Source organism: Erpetoichthys calabaricus, chromosome 13, assembly GCF_900747795.2.
Source record: "Erpetoichthys calabaricus chromosome 13, fErpCal1.3, whole genome shotgun sequence".
Taxonomy (NCBI): Eukaryota; Metazoa; Chordata; class Cladistia; order Polypteriformes; family Polypteridae; genus Erpetoichthys; species Erpetoichthys calabaricus.
Genome location: NC_041406.2, coordinates 3,747,609 through 3,770,145, shown reverse-complemented (window position 1 = coordinate 3,770,145; position 22,537 = coordinate 3,747,609). Strand labels below are relative to the sequence as shown.

Here is a 22,537-nt window from a genome sequence, read left to right as displayed (position 1 = left end):
TTCATGTCTTTTTTTGTGCCATTTATTTATGCTCATGTTGCTCTTTGTTTTTGGTCTTGCCTATCAGCTGCCTGTGTTGTGTTTCATTTGTTTGCTGGGTGGTGCCCGCCAATGAGTGGGGCCACCTGCCAATCACCACCCAGAACTGCCCTCCCCCTACCAATCCGGAGGGTCTCTCTCTCTCTCTCCCACAGTTCCTGACGGTTCATTTGGAATGCGCCTGGGAGTTGGTGAGTTCGCTTACTGACTTTTCCTCTCGTTTCTTGGGTTTCCTGGATTTTTGAACCTGTGCTCCCATTTTTTTTTTGGATTCTGTTTTGCTTGGCATCGCCTTATTGCTGTCTGCAATTCCTTTATGTCTTAGCATTCAATGGAGTTTCACGTTATGTCTGAGTATTTTCACAAAGAATGAAGCTTTTAATTTAATAAAGATTCTACAAGGCCCTTCTCATATCTAGTCTGGGTTTAACGGTATACTGCCATCCAGTGGAAGTTGCTGAGATTGTCACGCACGCACATCAGAGTAGCACCTCACAGTCTCGATCGCTGTATGTGAAAACCTGCCAGGGCGAGAGGGGGCGCTGTCGCTAACATTCGCCTCTTCTTCTCTCCACACGGCACCTAGACACCGCCCACTGAGGGCACGTGGCCCCGCCCCTTCTGGTTTTGTGATATAAGAAGCTCGGCTGCCCAGAAGGAGGCGTCAGCTGCAAACAGAGAAAAGCGCAGGACGGAGCTCCAGTGACTGACGCCTGATTTCCACGGCAAAGAGCCGAATTGCTTTTGTTTTTTTATTTTCATCAAGTGGGCTGCTTATTAAAGCCAAGACGCATATTTTTTGTTGGACTTATTATTATTATTATTATTATTAACAACCTAATTGGTGTCCCAGCTATTCGTCCACTTTGTGTCATGTCATTGCTGCACGTGGCCACAGGATTTCTGTGTTTTGGGACTCCAAGTTCACGACAGCCTTACTCTTGTCTCATACCCTTATCAGAACAGCTATTGAGATCCATCTTTTGATGGAGAGATTAAACTGGTCTCCGCACTGGCACTGAGTGTAAGACTGTTGCTGTGTAATTCATATCACTTCTTTGTGTTTTCAATGCTTTCTCGATTTGCTCTCTTTGCATTTCTGACACTTTGACATTCTGGCCAAACACAGCGGACACAAGAAGAAGTTTCAGCAATTCATCAGAAGCCGAGGCCTGACGTACCTTCTGTCCAATTCTTCCATTACATCCTTGTGACCCTGCAAGTCCAGTCACACCAGGCGGACCCCTTCCTCCCTGCATGAATAAGACACGTGGATTAGCTTTAAATCATACAACATGCAGCTTATAATTCAACAATACAACCTTGTATTGTGCCCTTTATTTAAGGTGGGCACAGGGGGCTAACATGGGAAAACAAAAAAGACGTTCAGTTATGATCAGCAGGAACATTCTGAGCACTACAGTGGGAGTCTAACGTCTGTTTAACCAAGAACTTGTGATAAAAAAGCTGGAGGACATTTCAAAATTCAAAACCATAAAAGAAAAATGAATTTAAATTAATTTTTCATCAGTGTCTCATGTTTTACTTACAAAAAATACAAACTAGTTTTGACACGGATCAATACGTATCACTTAGTGCTGCCTCCATGATATCCTGTGTTTAAGCATTCAGGACATACTGGATATACCTTTGGGTCATTTTAGTTTAAATTCTAGGTGTTTTGTGATTTCAAGTACAGAAATATCGCTTCACTAGCTATGCTACCCATTCAAGATGGGATGAAATCTAAATAATCATCACGGACCACCTCAAATTCAGTGTAGATGTTTTATTGCACCACCTTGTAGTAATAAAATGAATTGCATCTATCATTTCAACGGATGGCGGATCACAAATATCTGTAGTAATAAAGTGCATTGCATTTTCCATTCCAACAGATGGTGCATCACAAACAATTGATACTGATAAAGTGCATTGTATTTGCCATTCCAACAGATGGTGCATCACAAACAATTGATACTGATAAAGTGCATTGTATTTGCCATTCCAACGAATGGTGCATCACAAACAATTTGTAATACTATCCTATGTGTATGGAAATTTCCCAATGACCTCAAGGAGGCGGTAACAGGTTGGCTGGAGGACCAGGATGAATCCTTCAATTCTGAAGGTATTAAATCACTAGAGGCAAATTGGACCAAGTGTGTGAAAGTCAAGGGGATTGTATCAAGGTTGAGTTGAGCCATCAGATTTTATTTTCATAGTCAGGTAGAGAAATTATTGAACACCCCTCATAATAAATTATGTATCTATATGTATCTGACTGCCTGGCCGGTTGCTATGTCTGTGTTTTATGCCATTTGGTATGGGTTTCATAAAAGTAGAGTTATTGTTTGTGATGCAACATCTATTGGAATGAAAAAATGCAATGCATTTATGAAGTTCATTTTATTACTAGAAATGTTTCTAATGCACCATCTGTTGGAATGAAGAATACAATGCATTTTATTACTACAAATGTTTGTGATGTGCCATCTGTTGGAACAAAAAACACAATGCGCTTTATTATTACAAATGTTTGTAATGCATAATCTATTACTATAAAATATGGAATGCGTTGTATTGCTACAAATGTTTTGGATGTGCCATCTGTTGGAATGAAAAATGCAATGCATTTTATTACTACAAATGTTTGTGATGTGCCATCTGTTGGAACAAAAAAATACAATGCGCTTTATTATTACAAATGTTTGTAATGCATAATCTATTACTATTGTAAAGGACAGCCGGGTTCCATGCCCGGCAGGGACGCCTCTGCTGCATTTGTTCTGGGGGAACCACCACGGGCAGCTCAATACCTCCCCTGGGACGCTTGGTGGCAGCCTCCCTGGCGGATGATGATTCCCCAGCCTGGCACATGGCTAAATGGGACATGGAGTCCTCCACAGCCTGGTTTGGGGCTTGGATGGCCGCCAGGGGGAGCTGCATGGACTTTCCAGCCCGGCTGGTCAATTCCTCAGCCCCACCCGGAAATGCAATTAGGCCCAGGTGACCAAGCACCTGGACTACGTCCGGGTGGGGTATAAAAAGGCCAGCCACCACCACTCGGGAGAGCCAGAGTCGGGAGGAGGAGGACTAAGCCTGAGGAGGAGTGGTGGTGCTGAGGTGGAGAGAAGAAGTGTGGTTTGTTGTGCTATATATTGAAGTGCTTTTGGGACTGTGTTGGGCCTGTGGGACATGGGGAAGGCATGCCCCACGGCTGAAGAAGAATAAAAACTGTTTTAATTAAGTACGTGCCTCTGCCTGAGTCTGTGCCGGGTCGGGCGCTATATAGCGCTCATATTACACTATAAAATATGGAATGTGTTTTATTGCTATAAATGTTTGTGATGTGCCATCTGTAGGAATGAAACGTGCAATGTGTTGTATTGCTACAAATGTTTGTGATGCACCATCTGTTGGAATGAAAAATGCAATGCATTTTATTACTATGTGCATTATGAAATACATTCCAATGGATGGTGCACATCTAATGTCAATATTGAATATGTGGAGGTCGGCGTTAGATTTCAACCCATTCTTAAACAGGTGGCACAGCTAGAAGAAATGTGAAATACTAAGCAATAAGTTTCCTCAATCGTGTTTTGTGTAAAAATGTAATCAAAGTAAGTCTTACATTTTTACCCTCAAATTTTGGCCTGCCTTTGTGAGTTATGTGACCGAGTTCTGCCAAACATAACAAGTGCTGCCTGTTCAGGACTGAAATTCATATTCTGCATTTGAATTACTTTCATTTTTGACAGTAGGAGAACATTTGGATTTTTGAAAAGTGTCTCTTTAATTATACCAATAGAGCAGCATTTCTGGCCACTGTACACACACATATTAAGTGAGCATTTCTGTGTATGTTGGCCCTCATCATCCTCCTCACCCTCCAATCAAAAGAGAATTGAGGCACATCTGTGGAATGTTAGCTTAATGAATCATCAGCAGAGCCTTCTTACCGGAGATCCTTCTTCACCGGGGTGGCCTTGATTTCCCAAACGTCCTGTGTGCCCCTGTAAAAGACATTCACAGTCAGACATTTAGTGCTCTTCTGTAATGGGGAAAGCACACAGGCACATCCATAATTCTCTGGTTAATATCTGGTTAACCTTAAAAAAAACAATTGCTATTAATTATCTCCATATTCAGAAGATCTGTAACCCACAGATTCAAGTATTCGTGGAAGGCGGTTGACAAATCAACGTTGTGTCTGCCGCCCCCAAGCTCTAAAACTTCACAACAAGAAGGAAGTAAAGGGGTTGCCAACTGAGATCCTCAGCTGTTTTGTCGTGCGGTGGGTGCTGTAGCAGTGCAGGTTCCCCAACCTGACCTGATTTTTTGAACATTTGCACATGTCAGCCGTGACCATATTACGCATATTTGACCAATGAAAAATATAGGATTGATGAGCCCCTTATCGACAGTATGTGCTTTTGTAATGTGGCGGACAACAAAGTACTTTGATCTCGTTCATTAACTGTCGAGTAACAAAGCCTTTTCTTTTCACAAAAACGTACTTGTTTCACTCTTTACGTTGTTGGCCATCTTGTTCGTTATTCGCAAAGATCGATTGTTTTCAGGAAACACACCCCGCATTGTTCAGTTAGGGTCACCATCATGTAAAACATGTCCTTCACCACTGGCATAGGAGCTGTCCCTTCCAAGGGACTCAAAAGGTTCCCTCCACAGATCTCCACTGGACCAGTCAAAATAATATATGTTTAATTTTCGGAAACATTTGGTGCCTTTTAGGACACGTGAGAGTCTCATTACTTCACAGGCCACAGGTGATCATCCGCGATAACATTTGAAGTCTGCCGGCGTTAGCGAGTAGACAACGAAGAGGACCATCATGAGCAGAAAAAGAAAACGTCTAAGTGGTCCTCAAAAAGGTGCCAACAAACCACTGGCACAACACACTGACCCCAAACGCAGGGGCTGAAGGGAGCCTTAATAATTTATGCAAACTGTTAATCTTCTCATGGCCTCCCATTTTATCTAAATTGAAGACTAAGCGTGTGTTCAGGAAATTAAAGCTAAAAAGCAAGAGTTAAGCAAGCAGAATTCTTTTCTACTTGAGCACATAAAATGGAAACACGCGACACTAAATAGCTCTGAAAAACAACTCTTGGCTTTGACTTTTTCATTTTTAACTGTTACATGAGATTCGCAGGCCTTACCTTTTCTCCAACTTGTCCGTATGGGCCGATGGGTCCTCTGGTGCCCATACATTTGCAGAAAGCACAGCAACAGGCCCTTTCGGCGACGCTGTCCTGGAAGACAATTCAGTGCAGATGGTTAAATTCTCATTGATCGGCTCCGGAAAGTGTGCTGAATTAAAAAGAGAAAGCGTGAACTCCTTTGCAGAACATTCTGGTTACACTGAGGAAGAGATGGGGTTAAAATCCTGGCACAGTTAGTACATTTTCTAAAATATTATATGAAAGCCGATCACTACGTATACCAGTTATGGATTAACATCCACCTGAACAAGGAATTTCTGAAACTGGGAAAAAAAAGGAGAAACTCAAAAACAAATAAAAGGGAAAATTATGGTATGGCTTTTCTCATTTTAGGATGGCTCTTGTTTCATGGTGGTGGGGTGAACCAGAATGGGTGAAATAGACTGAAGCCATGCACGTCTGAAACTTGAACTCCTTGCCGTTTGTATTACACATCATTTATGTGTCTGTTTTAGCAAAAATTGATAATAAAAGTGACGCCTGTCATCAGCACCCTGTCATTAACCAAAGCTTTGGCTAGCAATGGGCTCCACCCTTAGCCCCTCCTTTCATCTGCTTTGTGCTCCTCCCTTAACCCCACCCTTTGGCTGCTATTGGACTCCACCCTTAGCCCCTCCTTTAACCTGCACCGAGTTTCCACCTTTAGCCTCTTCTACTGCCTGCAGTGTGCTCCACACTTAGCCCCTCCTTTAGTCTGCTTTGAGCTCCACCCTTTGTCCCTCCTTTTTCTTACATTGAGCTCCACCATTAGGCTCCTCCTACTGCCAGCTGTGTGCTCTGCCCTTAACCCCTCATGTTACCCGTATTGAGCTCTTCCCTTAGCCCCGCCTGTTTTCTGCATATAGCTCCACCCCTAGCTCTTCCTTTTTTTCTATATTTAGCTCCACCCTTAGCTCCTTCTTTTACCTGAATTGACCCCTTAGCCCCTCCCTTTTGCCTGCATTGTACTCCACCCTTATCCCCTCCTTTGGGTGCCATTGGACAACACCCATAGGCCACTCTTTTTCCTTAAACTTTGCTCCACCCATAGCCTTTCCTTTTACTTGCACTGGGCTCCACTCTTAGCCCATTCATTTCCCTGCAATATGTTGTGTCCTTAGCACCTTTTTTTTCTGCATTGAGCGTCACTCTATTCATCCTTTCACCTGCTTTGTGCTCCACTCGTAGCTCTGTCTTAGCCCCACCTTTGGCTCCACCCTTAGCCCCTCCTTTCATGTGGTTTGTGCTCCACCCTTAGCCCCATTTGGCTCCACCCATAACCCCACCCTTTGGTCAGCAATGGGATCCACACTTAGCCCCTCGTTTCACCTGCTTTGTGCTCCACTCTTAGCTCTGCCCTTAGTCCCACCTTTGGCTCCACCTTTAACCACACCCTTTGGCTGCTATTGGACTCCACCCTTAGCCCCTCCTTTAACCTGCACCGAGTTTCCACCTTTAGCCTCTTCTACTGCCTGCAGTGTGCTCCACACTTAGCCCCTCCTTTAGTCTGCTTTGAGCTCCACCCTTCATCCCTCCTTTTCTTACATTGAGCTCCACCATTAGCCTCCTCCTAATGCCAGCTGTGTGCTCTGGCTTTAACTCACTCCATTCATTCTATTCATTCTTTCACCTGCATTGTATTCCACCATTAGCTCTACCCTTAGCCCCTCCTTTTGTCTATATTTTGATCCACCCTCAGTGCCTCCTATTTGCCTACATTGTGCTCTAAATCATTCCCTCCTGTGGCTGGCATTGGACCCTTAGCCACTTATTCTGCCTAAATTGGGCTCAACCCATAGTCCCTGCAATAGGCTGTGCCCTTAGCCCTTCCTTATTACTGCATTGAGCACTTCCCTTAGCCCAGCATTTCTCAACCTAGAAGTATTTGCGACCCGAGTTTTCATAACAGTTTTAATCGCGCCCCCCTAACATTTTTTTGAAACCCTAATAAAATGTATTCCTATATTTTTTGCTGCTGATACACCGCTACAAGTTTAAAATTTCCCTACGAATAGCAAAATTGTGCCACATATGGCAACATTCGCTCCCCCTTTTTTGTTACTTCAGATTGAGAACCGCTACCTTAGCCTCTGCTTTTGCCGATATTTAGCCCCGCCCTTTGCCCCTCTTTTTACCTGCAATTGAGTTCCGCCCATAACCCCTCCTTCTGCCTGCATTGTGCTCCACCCTTATTCCCTCCTTTGGCTGGCACTGAACCCCACACTTAGTCACTCATTTTGCTTAAATCAGGCTCCACCCATAGCCTTTCCTTTTGCTTGAACTGGGCTCCACCTCCATTTTCCTGTAGTAGACTGTGCCCATAGCCCCTATATTTGTCTAACAGTGAGCGCCACTCTTAGCCCTGCTTTTAATCTGTATTGTGCTCCACCCTCAGCTCTGCCCTTAGCCCCTCTTTTTACCTGCATTGGCTGGCATTGGACTCCACCCTTAACCCCACCTTTTGGCTGGCATTGGACTCCACCCTTAGCCCCTCCTTTTGCCTAAAGCAGGCTCCACCTATAGCGTTTCCTTTCGCTTGAACTGGGCTCCACCTCCATTTTTCCTGTAGTAGGTTGTGCCCTTAGCTCCTCATTTTTTCAGCATTGTGCTCCACTCTTAGCTCCACCTTTCATTTGCATTGTGCTCCACCCTCAGTTTTGCCCTTAGCCCCTCCTTTTATCCTGCATTGTGCTCCACGCTTAGCTCCGCCTTTCATCTGCATTGTGCTCCACCCTGTTTTGCCCTTAGCCCCTCCTTTTATCCTGCATTGTGCTCCACGCTTAGCTCCGCCTTTCATCTGCATTGTGCTCCACCCTCAGTTTTGCCCTTAGCCCCTCCTTTTTTCCTGCATTGAGCTCCACCCTTAGCCCTTCTTTTTTGCTTATATCAAGCAGTTCCCTTTGGCCCTCCTTCTGCCATTACTTTAGCCCCTTCGATACCCGTCTGTTGTTATACAGCATTATTTCTACTCCAGTCACTTGTTGGGAGGTGCCAGACAAACAAAAGGGTGCTGAACTAGAAGTCATTGCTCCACTCTTGTGTTGTGCTTGTTAGCTCTAGTATTCTCAATTATTTTAGTTTAGTTTGTCTCAGTAAGCCTTTGCCCTGACTTATGCCTGTGGCATAAGAGCGATGCTGTTGCCGAGGGGTTGCCGGTTTTCGCTGTGCTAGCACACCTCTGATTCATGCATTATTTTTTTGATCTTTAGGCAATGTAATGGATTTGGAAGCCCCTCATCTGATCATTTCTGAAGCAGGAGCGCATATCCTGCCATATAACACAAAGTAATGCAAAGCCAACCATCCACCCACCCATCCATCTTATCCCCAGCAGGGTTGCAGGGCAGCTGGTGCCAATACTGGCAAGTGTCAGGCGCAAAGCAGGAACACCATCTGGAGAGGACGCCAAGTCACCTCATTGTGAACACACACACACACATACATCAGGGGCCGTCTTTGGACTGTGGGGGGACACCTTCATATCTGGGAGTGAAGGGTTAAGGGGTCTATTCAGCTGAAGTGCTAACGATTATTTTTTTTCTTCACTTTCGAGCTTCGACGGGCCGTTTCCAATGACCTTTAAAAATGTGTTTTTTTTTTGTCCAGACTCAGCCTGCTGGTCTCCTGTAGCGTAGACATAAATAAAATTAATAATAACAGCTGCCCCCATATTGAAATATAACCTTATCAAAGCTGGAAAGTTTATGTCGAGGCTGTTAACAATGAGAATGCAGAATAGCTTTGAGAATAAATAAGTTATATGACTTGAAACGGTCATCTTGACGACAGTAACCACAATTAAAAAAAACAAACAAAAAAGGAGACATTTTTGTAAAACGTTCAATCAATTGGCAATGCACTCAGTTTCCTTGAAAACCCACATATCTATTATTGAGATGAAGACTGGACTCCTTCACGTGTGTCTCTTTGGAGAATCCTTAGGAGTTTGTGTTGCTCACGGAGTCCTGAACGAGACACATGACCTGAGGGGGCATCAGTTATGGCATTACGGCCATGTGGTGCGAGTCCCCGAGGGTTATCAGCCCTAAGGACCCTCATTATTAAGGACCCGAGAAGCTTGACCAGGCAAGGGGGATGCCCATGTAACACCAGGCTGCGGCAGATAGATGGTCATTTCTGGAGGGTGGGAGTGGACCGTGTGTTTGCATGGGGGGTTACCAACCAGGACCCCAAGCTGTTTAGTGGTGTGGTGGGTGTGACAATGTCGCTGTACCAGTGCAGGTTCCCCAGCCTGACCTGACTTGTTAGTTTTACAAAACTGAATACAAAATGAAACCTGCCTGTTTTGCTCAACACTGCTGACAAACAATGATGGAAAAGAATCCCTTAGTTCCCGAATCTTTACTTTTAGTGTTAAATTATTTAATTTATTTATTAACAGTGATCATTAAAGATAGTGACTCCCCCCAACTCTGTCAGATGAAGCTTATATTCATTAACGCCACATTTGCTATGACTGCTCATCCAGAAATAATTACCACTCAAAATTATGGTAAAACTAGGTTTAACTAGGAAACGAAAATCTGAGCACATCACCCCAGTCTTAGCATCACTACACTGGTTACCTGTGTTGTTTAGAATTGACATTAAAATACTGCTAATGGTTTACAAAGCCTTCAATAATCTTACTCCGTCTTATATTTTGGAATGTCTTACACCTTACACTCCTTATTGTGACCTTAGATCTTCAAATGAGGGTCTGCTTAGAATTCCAAAAGCTAAACTTAAAAGAAGTGGTGAGGCGGGCGGCCTTCTGCTGTTACGCACCTCAAATATGGAATACAAGTTTACTGATAGAAATTCACCAGGCTGATAGAGTGAAGAACTTTAAAAAATGTCTAAAAACTCGTTATTGTAACATGGCTTTCTCATAGCTTCATCCTGATGCTCTGTATATTCAATTAATTATCATTATTATTCATGGTGGCTCTACAATCCGTACTAACCCCTACTTTCTCTTCTGTTCTTTTTCTGGTTTTCTGTGGTGATGATCTGCGCCACCACCATCTAATTAAAGCACCGTGATGTCCCTACATTGATGGATTAAAGGCCAGAAGTCCACATGACCATCATAATCAAATTCTTCCATGAGAACCCTGAACACAATGAGGACTGATTGTGAGGTCATTTATGTGAGGTAGAATGCCTAGAGGGGGCCTCGGACCCCCTGCAGATTTATTTTTTTCTCCAGCCATCTGGAGTTTTTTTGTTTTTTTCTGTCCTCCAAGGCCATCGGACCTTACTTTTAATTCTCTGTTAATTAGTGTTCCCTAATTTTAATTCTTATTCATTTTGTCTTTTTTCTCTTTCTTCATCCTGTAAAGCACTTTGAGCTACATTGTTTGTATGAAAATGTGCTCTAGAAATAAATGTTGTTGTTGTAGTAAAACACTAAAGCCGGGATTATAATGTTTAGTCAAATAGAAATTTGTAGTAATTTATGAATCAAATGGCAAACTCATACGTGTATACACTTTGCGGAAACGTAACACTTGGAGCACTTACGAGTATTCGGTTCAATAAGATGCTTATCGAAGGATTGTCGATGGTTAATTGAGGCACATATGGAAATCTTCCTCCAAAATCAAGGTGATGAATATCGTCGATCCTTGGAGCTCCTTCCAGAGCAACAGTAACAAGAGCACTGAGTCCTGTGGAAGCAAACAAAAATGCATAAGAACTGTGAAAGGAATAGACACGGCTCAAGAAAACCTGGGCAACTTTCAACAACAGTTGATTTCTGTATAGCCCAAAATCACAAAAGGACACCGCAGTGGGTCTTAACAGGCCTGTTTAAGTAGCAGCCCCTCCGCCTTGACTCTAAGAAGTCAAGAAATAAGGCAAAAATGTAAGAAATCTCAGGCAGGACAATTCAAAGAGAGACGGCCCTGGTGTGGGTGTGCGATGAGTGTCTTAAAGAACTGAGCAAATAACAAACAGAACAAAATCAGGAGTGGTCTTCCCTCGACCGTCTCGTATACTCAGATATGGGGATGGATATGTGAGGAGTAAACCACAAGACACAGATTATATTTTTATATTATGTACATTAAAGAACCATCAACAACAAATCAAATCAAATTAATAATATACTCAACGATTATTATAAAAATAAAGTTGAATAAATCGGACTCTGCAGCTGCATGAATAAAAGGTAAAGTACCACTTCTGGTTAACGGAAACAGCTCAAAAGTTGACAGAAGTCTGTGTTTTGTACCTCATACTTGTATGCAAACGTTGGTTGACCTAAGTGAAAGTGTACTCAAGTTATCATGTTTACACACAGACATAATTCCAAAAATGGTATTTTCGCACTCAGGGAGGTCTAAAATGTCAAGATTCATCAAATTCTCAAAATGGAATTTTTGGATGATTACAATACTTTCCCTCTACTTTGCATACGAGAAAAGTAACGAGGAGTCGTCTTCTCAGAGCTCAAATGCCAATCTGTCATGGCCACCTCAGAAATAATAATAATAATAATACATTTTATTTATATTGCACTTTTATATTTTAGCAATCCCAAAGTGCTACAGAGGAAAAATAGAAAATAAAAACAGAGGAATCTATAAAATAATTTAACAAAATGTCTTTCTAAAAAGATGAGTTTTTAGGTTTCGCTTAAAGGCCTCGGTCGACTGTGGGGCTCTCAGGTAATCAGGGAGGGCATTCCACAGCCTCGGCGCCACCGATGAAAACGCCCCGTCACCCATGCTGCTGAGCTTAGTTCTGGGGACTTGAAGAGTGTTAGTGTGTACAGAGCGGAGGGGGCGTAAGGAGGTATGAGGGGTAAGGAGTTCCTGTAAATAAAGAGGGGCATGTCCATAAATGCACTGATGGGTAAGAAGGGAGACCTTATACTCTATTCAGGATGAAACAGGGAGCCAGTGAAGGGTTTTCAGGATTGGGGTGATGTGATTATGCTTTCGCACCCTCATCAGGATCCTGGCAGCGCTGTTCTGAATATACTGGAGTCTTTGGATACGCTTGCCAGGAATCCCGATGAGGAGCGCATTACAGTAATCCAGCCTGGAAGAGACAAAGGCATGGACGAGCTTCTCTGCATCTGCCAGGGTGAGTAATGGACGGAGTTTGGGGATGTTCTTGAGATGGTAAAAAGATGACTTACAGAGATATTTGATGTGGGTATCAAAAGTAAGTTGGGAGCCCATTTTAACACCCAAATTAGTAACAGATGTGGAAAGAGGAATATTTTGGCCAGAGAAAGTAATACTGGTGATGGTAGAAGAGCGGAGATGATGTGATGTACCAACAAAGATGGCTTCTGTTTTGGATCTATTCAACTGAAGAAAGTTGAGCTTCATCCATGCCTCTATCTCCTCCAGGCAGGTGGTCAATGTAGATGTTGGCAGAGGAGCAGTAGATGAGGTGGGAGCAGTCCTGAGATAAAGCTGAGTGTCATCGGCATAGCAATGGAAAGATAAACCATGTCTGGCAATGACAATTCCAAGGGGGAGCATGTAGATGGTAAAAAGGATAGGGCCCAGCACAGAGCCCTGTGGAACACCACAGGTGACGTTGTGGGTGTGGGACTTTGCGCTGCCAAGGGCGACATGCTCAGTTCTGCCAGTCAGGTATGATGTAAACCAATTTAGAACATTTCCTGAGAGTCCAATAGTGTATTGCAGGCGGTGAAGAAGGATGTTATGGTCTATTGTGTCAAAAGCAGCTGTCAGGTCAAGGAGGATAAGTAGTGAAAGACAACCAGTATCTGCCGTCATCAGAAGATCATTGGTGACCCTGACCAGGGCTGTTTCGGTGCTATGGCCAGGGCGAAAACCAGACTGAAACTTTTCAAACAGGTTATTCAGTTTGAGATGATCATGAAGTTGTGCTGCAACTATTTACAATACAATATAATAATACGATAGAATGTGTTTTTGCGTAGCGGGCCTCACTAACTATCAACACAGAGTGCTGCGTCATCTCCAAAGGCAAAATGCAAGAATAGATTATACCAATTACTAAATACAGAGCTAGCACATACTGTACAAAGATATCGATTTGTTAAAACGCGCATAAACAAAGTAGAAACTGCAAATGGAAACCAGCAACATCAGTCCATTAATTAATTGTAGAACTACATACATTTGACAACGGAGGAGATGAAATTGTAAGAAAGAGAGTCCAAGACAAAGTCAGAGTCCATCCCCAGTAAAAGGTATACTTTGTAATTTTGCTAAACCTATAGTGAATACCCGCTGGTTATACCAGCACCATACATAAGGGTAGTCTGTCAGTTCTGCAAACTAAATTTAAAGAGTTGGTGCCAGGCTGAGAAGCAGAACTGACGAGGTTGCCATCTCCGAAGTTCTACCACGCGGTAGTCCAGGTAAGATTGATGAGATTAGAAGGGTTGACGCATGGCTCAAATCATGGTGTAGGGTAAAAGGGTATCAGTTTATGGGGCCTTGGGAGTCCTTTTGGAACAGATGGGACCACCACTCAGGGTTATGTTTGAACTGGAGGAGCACCAATGTGTTGGGAGGGCGTAGGAGTAGGCTAGTCGAGGATTGTTTAAAATTAGAGACTGGGTCAGGGAGTTTAGGACAGGCCAGGTTTAGAATGGAGGAACAAACAAAAGTGTAAAGATAAATATGCACAGTAATGTCAATTCTACTCCAAAGTTTAAGTGCCAAAGTAAAATGAGCAGCACATTAAAAACAGCTTGCCTTAATGCAAGAAGTATCAAAAATAAAACAAGTGAGTTGGTGTTGTATGTAGCTGAGCATACTTATGATGTTGTAGCACTAACAGAAAGCTGGTTAAAAATAAAAAGATGAGGATGAGAATAACATAGAAAGGGTACATATTAATTAGGAAGGATAAACAGAACACAAAAGGAGGTGGGGTTGCTATTTATGTCAGACAGAATTTAAATGCAATTTTTCTTCAGTTGAACGATGAGCCCCAACTTAGTGAGGACGTCTGGATTCAACTAGAAAACGTTAGGGAAAGGGGACTTATTTTAGCAGTGTGTCATAGGCCACCCAATATTTTCAATGTACATCTTTTCGGTAATATTAAAAAGGCATGTTTACAAGGGGATATTATAGTCATGGTGAATTTTAAACTACCTGAATATTAACTGGGATAACCTTGGAAATATCGAAGCACAAGAGCTGGAGTTTTTAGAAGTAATCAGTCAGGTCAGGTTGGGGAGCCTGCACTGGTACAGCGTGTTGCGCCACCCACCACATGACGAAACAGCTCAGGGTCCTGGTAATCACTAACTGTTTTAACTCAATTTGTTAAAGCACTAATGTGGGGTGAAGCCTGTCTGGGTGTAGTATTTTGTATTAATCAGAATAGAATTAAGTGTTTAGAGATGGTAAGACCCTTAGGGTCACATGACCATATTATAATACAGTTCTTAGTGTTTTGTAAGATTGAGGATGCAAAGACTAAAATTGTTAAGTTTAACTTTGGTAGGGCACATTTTGAGCAGAGGTGGCAAAGTCTAAGAAGGATAGACTGGGATAAGTTTGTAAGTGTGGAGACAGCCAAGGAGCAGTGGAAGTGGGTTAATAAAGAGTTAAAAAAGAAGCTGCAAAGGAAAAAACAGACAAATAAAATGTATAGGACTAATAACTTCAAAGTGAATCATAGGATGTATGAGAAGATGACAGCAACCAATAAAAAGGACATTAGGGAGGCTAAAAGACAGTCAGAGAGGAATATAGCAGATAAGGCGAAAGACGACCCAAAGAGAATCTTTCAGGATTTTAGTAGAGAAAAGCCAAGCAAAATGACACCTTTTATTGGCTAACTAGAAAGATTACAATATGCAAGCTTTCGAGGCAACTCAGGCCCCTTCTTCAGGCAAGATGTAATTACATCTTGCCTGAAGAAGGGGCCTGAGTTGCCTCGAAAGCTTGCATATTGTAATCTTTCTAGTTAGCCAATAAAAGGTGTCATTTTGCTTGGCTTTTCTCTACATTCATAATGGCTAACACGGTACAACACCCTAGTACTAAGGATTTTAGTATTAAAAGAACATTCTGTCATGTTTCAGCCAGCATGTCTCCCCTGGCTGGGGTTCAAAGTTATATTTCTTGTTTGCTTGACTAATTTTGTTCCATTTGTTGGTATTTATGTTTCTTTTATACCTTGGTTATGACCCTTGTGTTTTGTGTCTGCACTCAATGTTATGAATGGTACCGAAGTTTCAAATCGGACAGACGGTCCCAAAACTGGACAGTGAACACGCTGGTGAAAAATAAACCTTTTATTCCATAAATATGTTAATGTTCCTTTTCTTGATTAGGTGCACTATTCTTTGTTTCTGACTTTGTTTATGTACGTAAGCTGCCTGTGTTTTGTTCTGCATATTTTATGGGTGGTCCCCCAAGAGGCCAACTGCCCACCACCCTATAAATCCTGATGGTCTCCCACAGTTCCTGGTGGTCCATTGTGAAAGTGCCAGGGAGTGGCGAGTTTTCTTGTGTTTATTTGATTTATTAGATTTCTAGATTTTAGACGACTCTTTGATTATCTTTATTGTTACTTGCTTGCTTTTGACTGCCTTTGGTGTTACAGAAGACTCCTTTATAACCCTTTGTGACCCCAAGAAGCTTCATTGATTTTGCAAGCAGTTGCGTAAAGAATAAATCTTTTCATTTAGATATACTAGAGGGCTTTGCCCCCTGCTCGATTCACTTGCCCACCCCCCCCAAGTGCCCCCCCTCCCCTTGCCAGCACTACACACTAGACCCTTTGCAGTTCTCCCACTCACATATTGGGGAATGCGGATGTACAATTTAAACAGATTTTTATTTTCATTGGAATTGTTACATATGCATCAACACCACGTATAACTGCCCGTGATTGAATTTCGTTTCTTTCTCTCTAATAAATAAAATGACTTTTTCAAATGTTTGGTTCTGAGATTTGTTAATTGCCTTTGCAAAAGCTATTCTAACCAGAAACTGTTAACGTTTTAGTACGAATGGCATATCAAGATCTCCTTTGTTGTCTAATGTTATCCCCTGAAGATGGACTACATTACCTTTCTTGGACACATCCTTCTTTCAACAGTAATTTGTGTGTTGTAAGACCGGACGGTGTTAATGGTTGTAGATATTCTTCGGGATATTGTAAATTGATGTTTTCATCTTCTGCACTATCACCACCAACTGTTTCAGCAGAGTCTATTGATACACATTTAACCAATTTGATGTGTAACCCAGCGTTTCTCAACCTTTAAGTATTTGCGAAACGAGTTTTTATAACAGTTTTAATCGCGACCCCCGTAACGTTTTTTTGAAAGGAGCCCACTTATACCAAATCGTTCCTTTTTAATTAAAGATATATCATAAATGCATATTTTATTATACTTACAGTACTTAACTTTTATCGACATTTATCTAACTCTAAATTTATTTTTCTAGTATCAGAACCTAGTTTAAGTTAATTTGTTTTGGTTTCAATCGATGTATTTGTCATATTTTCGGTTCTTGTTTTCTTTTTTTCACATCTTCGCGCCCCCCCTAGGGGTGCCCGCCCCACAGTTTGAGAACCACTGGCGTAACCGATCGACATTTTTGGTGTTAATTCCTCGTTTCTCTGTGGTTTTGGATTGCGCATGTATTTATTTTTTTATGTTGATAACCCTTCATGTTGAAATTCTTCAGTAAGATTTGAACATAATACATCTTCATTAACTGGGAACTTGAAGTGAGGAAAACGTTAAAATGTATAATAGCGGACAGCGCAGGAAGTGTGTCCGACAAAAGCATTCACACCAATGAGAGTTGAGGTCTTGTTTGAAAATGTTTGAGAGGAGGGCGGGACTTGAAAAAATGTCAAGGCAAAAGTCTCATCTCTCTTCCAAAAAAGTCTCGTCGCGTCGAAGGATTTTTTTTTTTATATAATACAGAGACTTTGTGCTTTCCCTATTCCTAGCTGGGGTTTGATGGTGATATTCCCCCTCTAGTGAGCACTTCTGGATGTGTTTTTGGGAGTCCTACTTCATAACACATATGCCGTGTTTTTTCATGAAAGTTCAGGCTATTGTCCGAAATAGTACTTGGAGCTGCTAACTCCCTTGGCTTTTCCTAAACTGATGACCAGTGGTTGTGCTCATTCAGCATTCTTCCTACAATCAATGAGCAGGTCTCTTGTCTTCCTCACATTGAGTTGGAGGCTCTGCTCCTGGCATCCTCTCTCAACCTTCATGCTTCACCGTAGGGATGGTATTAGGCAGTTGATGAGCAGTACCTGGCCGCTAAAACTCTCATCTTCATCCTCTGCAGCATCTTCTTCAAAACGTGCCCCATTGTTCGAGGTGTCAATCAGTGCTCTGTCATCTACAAACCTAACAGCTAAACAATGGCTGTCAGATCCTCTCAGGCTGTTGGTACAGCTAGAGAAGAGTACAGGGGTGACTGGCCATGCCTTGTGGAGCTCCTATTGATGTATAATGGAGGGCAGAAATAGACAAATGGCACCCTGTTCAGGAGAAAGTCCATAATCCAGAGAGTGAGATGAGGTCCACCTGTAACTCCTGTAATTTACTGTATAGGATATCAGTTAAAGGCTGAGGGAAAGTCCAGGAGCAGCACTCTCACCAAGCAGTGCAGATCCTCCAAGTGTGTAGAACTGGTGTGCATCGTCCACAGAACCAACTGTTCGGTCTGTATGTGAATTACAAAGAGGAGCCAAAGAGGAGCGGACCTGAGCAGGAAGCAGCCGCTGCACACATTTGGCCAAGAGTGATGTAAGGAGCACCGGACGATAATCATTTAATTCAACTGGACTGTCGCCTTTTTTTGGGGGGGGGATTGGCCAAGTTTCAGAGCACTTCCAATGCTTTGGTGCTCTGTGTTCTTTAAGGGAGCCCTTGAGACCCCATCCTTCAAGTCCATCTCTGGCGCTGGTGCTCTGCGTTTAGTTGGAATCGGTTTATTGAGCATTCTCACTTCTTTGGATTTCCTGTTTTTTTTGTGATTTATTAGTGGCTGTTTTGAGGATTTGCCTTTGGATTGCTTTGTAGGTAACACCCTTTTAGCTCTTTTGAACATTATTTGTTCTTTTTGTTATCTAGTGTGGAATACAAGGAGCGTACAGCTCCCCAAACCCAGACACAGACAGGCACAGAGTCCAAAGTCACACACGTTTTTTTCCCATGGGGCAGTGGTTTTCCCTCGCTCCCACCTCAATACAGACAAGCGCACAAAGCTCAGTTCCTTTTTTCTGCTTTGTCATCATCTTCTTCTTCCTCCTCCTCCTTCTTTGTTTCTCTTCTTTCTCTGCTGCCTCCACTCCTCTCCCAGCAAGCTTTGTCTTCCACCTCTCGACTCTGGCTCCCTGAATGGAGTGAGGCGGCTCCTTTTATTCAGCCCCTGGGAGTGCTCCAGGTGGTTCATCAGGATTACCTGGAATCACTCCCAGGTGTGGTGGAAATCCATCATATGGCTCTGCAGCCCTTCCGGCGGCCCCTACAGGACCCAACAAGGCTGTACCAAACTCCATGTTCTGGCGTGCCCTGCGGGACTCCGTGGTGACACGGCCTTCTAGCGTCCCAGGGGAGATAGTGCCTCACAGATGCTCTCTCTCGGTCCTTCCGTCCAGGTGGCATCCCAGCCGGGTAATAGCTGAGGCCGCCCATCACACTAGTTAAATAAATCTTCAGTTTATAAAGATTTGTGACATGACTGACTGTTTTTGTTAGTTTTGTACTCATTTTTTTGGGGGGGGCGATGTTCAGATTGATTTTGGGGTTTTCTTTTATGACATCATTTCATTTTCAGATCTCTCTGTGCGAAAGTCGGTTACGTTCCTTCCCTTATCCTTAGATCTTCCTCCTCTATTAACCCCCTTAGCGTGACATTTTTTCTAGAAAAAACATGTAAAAAGCGTTGCACTTTGTCTTGGAGACCTACATATTTATTAAATCTGATCTTACTACTGTAAAACGTGCAAAACGCTAAAAGTGCAAAGTCAGAAGTGTAGGAAATATAATAATGATACAAATAATAATAATGAAGAATAATAAAAAAAATAATGCTAACACCATATACACTGTCCAAATGTGTCATTTGTGTGGTATATCTTGAATCACAGTGAAATACACAATCCAGCGTCACAGACGAGACAATAGTAACCTTGCAGATTATCTTTCCAGACTGATCAGCTTTTGAACAGCACACTGCACATGTGCAATAGACAATTGAGGGTCACTTTCGGATTCATCAGAATCACTTTCAATTTCACTGCCTGAAGACAAATTCACTACTCGTATCACCGTCAAGAGTGGGAAACACCTGGGCTGCTGAAAAACGTTTCTTATGAGACACCATTATGAGGCTAGGAGAAGACGTGCCTGCATCATTGCCCAAGTAACACTTGGGCCTGTCGTTTATGCAAGACACGCTTATACCAATGTCCAGCAACACTCGGCACTAGCATTGGAACTTTTACAGCCTGAGTAATCCTCAGGTCTAACGCGTACATGAGACGCGTCTATACAGTTGCCCCAAGTGAAGCTCAGGACTAATGCTAAGGAGGCTAATGTTATTGTACAGTTAGGTCCATAAATATTTGGACAGAGACAACTTTTTTCTCATTTTGGTTCTGTACATTACCACAATGAATTTGAAATGAAACAACTCCGATGCAGTTGAAGTGCAGACTTTCAGCTTTAATTCAGTGGGGTGAACAAAACGATTGCATAAAAATGAGAGGCAACTAAAGCATTTTGTGAACACAATCCCTTCATTTCAGGGACTCAAAAGTAATTGGACAAATGAAATAACTGGAAATCAAATGTTCATTTCTAATCCTTGGTTGAAAACCATTTGCTGTCAATGACAGCCTGAAGTCTTGAACTCCTGGACATCACCAGATGTTGGGTTTCCTCCTTTTGAATGCTCTGCCAGGCCTTTACTGCAGCGGCTTTCAGTTGCTGTTTGTTTGTGGGCCTTTCTGTCTGAAGTTTAGTCTTCAACAAGTGAAATGCCTGCTCAGTTGGATGAAGATCAGGTGACTGACTTGGCCATTCAAGAATTTTCCACTTCTTTGCTTTAATAAACTCCTGGGTTGCTTTGGCTGTATGTTTTGGGTCATTGTCCATCTGTATCATGAATCAATTTGACTGCTGTATTTAGCTGGATTTGAGCAGACAGTATGTCTCTGAACACCTCAGAATTCATTCGGCTGCTTCTGTCCTGTGTCACATCATCAGTAAACACGAGTGTCCCAGTGCCACTGGCAGCCATGTACGCCCAAGCCATCACACTGCCTCCCTCCACCGTGTTTTACAGATGATGTGCTATGCTTTGGATAATGAGCTGTTCCACGCCTTCTCCATAATTTTTTCTTGCCATCATTCTGGTAGAGGTTGATCTTGGTTTCATCTGTCCAAAGAATGTTTTTCCAGAACTGTGCTGGCTTTTTTAGATGTTCTTTAGCAAAGTCCAATCTAGCCTTTCTATTCTTGAGGCTTATGAGTGGCTTGCACCTTGCAGTGCACCCTCTGTATTTACTGTCATGCAGTCTTCTCTTTATGGTAGACTTGGATATCGATACGCCCGCCTACCCCCTGGAGAGTGTTGTTCACTTGGTTGGCTGTTGTGAAGGGGTTTCAGTTCACCATGGAAATGATTCTGTGATCATCCACCACTGTTGTCTTCCGTGGACGTCCAGGTCTTTTTGCGTTGCTGAGTTCACCAGTGCTTTCTTTCTTTCTCAGGATGGACCAAACTGTAGATTTTGCCACTCGTAATATTGGAGCAATTTCTCAGATGGGTTTTTTTTGTTTTCGCAGCTTAAGGATGGCTTCTTTCACCTGCATGGAGAGCTCCTTTGACCGCATGTTGTCTGTTCACAGCAAAATCTTCCACATGCAAGCACCACACCTCAAATCAACTCCAGGCCTTTGATCTGCTTAATTGATAAGGACATAACGACGGACTTGACCACACCTGCCCATGAAATAGCCTTTGAGTCAATTGTCCAATTACTTTTGAGCCCCTGAAATGAAGGGATTGTGTTCAAAAAATGCTTTAGTTGCCTCACATTTTTATGCAATCGTTTTGTTCACCCCACTGAATTAAAGCTGAAAGTCTGCACTTCAACTGCATCGGAGTTGTTTCATTTACAATTCATTGTGGTCATGTACAGAACCAAAATTAGAAAAAAGTTGTCTCTGTCCAAATATTTATGGACCTAACTGTACCTCCTGCTCGCTTAACTACCATGGGGATTAGAGCTTTCAGATGAGTGTTTCCATGCCTCAGGAACTCTCTCCCACAAGATACCGTATACACTCGCATTTAAGTCCTCCTGTGGATCAGTCAGAGCTTGATTTGACCATTTAATTTCCGCCATTTTATAATGTTGGTCATATAAATCAAATGCGGAAAACTCACGCTGTTGGTCCAAGAGATTACGATATGCCAACGCCCACCTGAGAGAAGAACCACAGAGCACAAGGCCTTTTTTTTCTATGTATTGTGCCCACATGACCACACGGTGATATCCAAACTATTCAGAAGCGACATTTGCACTGTTTTGTTTTTTTTGTATCTCACACCCTCATACATTTTTATCGTAAGAGCATCCCTTATCTACGATGGAGAGCTCAATCAGAAGAAAATATGAAGCTGGTTTTAAATTAAAAATCGTTGAAGTGGCGAAAGAAATTGGAAACTGCGCTGCTGCAACAAAATTCGATGCGTCTGAGAAACTGGTATGAGATTGGAGGAGGCAAGAAGATGGAAAAAAAATAAAAATTAAGTGTCGTATTTTTGAACGGGCGTATAAGTCAGGGTCTGATTTTATGATCGATTTTTCAGGTTTCAAGACCCGACTTATACCTGAGTATATACGGTATTTGTAATATCGACTCTCTTCCTACCTTTAAATCTCGCCTTAAAACATATCTTTTAAGCTGACTTATTCTGTTTGATATAAATTTTAGTTGAAAAATTTAAATTTAATCATATTATTGTAATTATTCTGGTTTTATTGTACTGTAATATTTTATTAATTTTATATTGTGACTGTTGTTATTAATGTGTTCTGTAAGGTGTCCTTGAAAGGCGCCTATAAATAAAATAAATGATTATTTTTGTTATTATGTTTCCCTTTGCTACGGGACGAAATCTTTCTTTAACTGTGGGTGCCTCTGTTCTTGAGCTTCAGCATGCTCCATTGTTATGGCAATGTTCCCATAATCCTCCAGGAGTGTCATCAGTGTGACGGTACTTAAATCTTCATCATCAGTT

The 22,537-nt window shown here is 42.3% G+C and overlaps 1 protein-coding gene across 1 annotated transcript in view; it reads right to left on the bottom strand.

The window, feature by feature from the left end:
* Positions 1-22,537, bottom strand: part of LOC114663936 (collagen alpha-6(VI) chain-like) — a 208,342-nt gene that overhangs the window by 125,994 nt on the left and 59,811 nt on the right. The window contains exons 12-15 of the mRNA XM_051936116.1: positions 10,794-10,939; positions 5,226-5,318; positions 4,005-4,058; positions 1,221-1,292 (exon numbers count right to left, since the gene is read on the bottom strand). Of these exons, the coding sequence (XP_051792076.1) occupies positions 1,221-1,292; positions 4,005-4,058; positions 5,226-5,318; positions 10,794-10,939 (365 nt within the window). The remainder of the gene's footprint in view (positions 1-1,220; positions 1,293-4,004; positions 4,059-5,225; positions 5,319-10,793; positions 10,940-22,537) is intronic.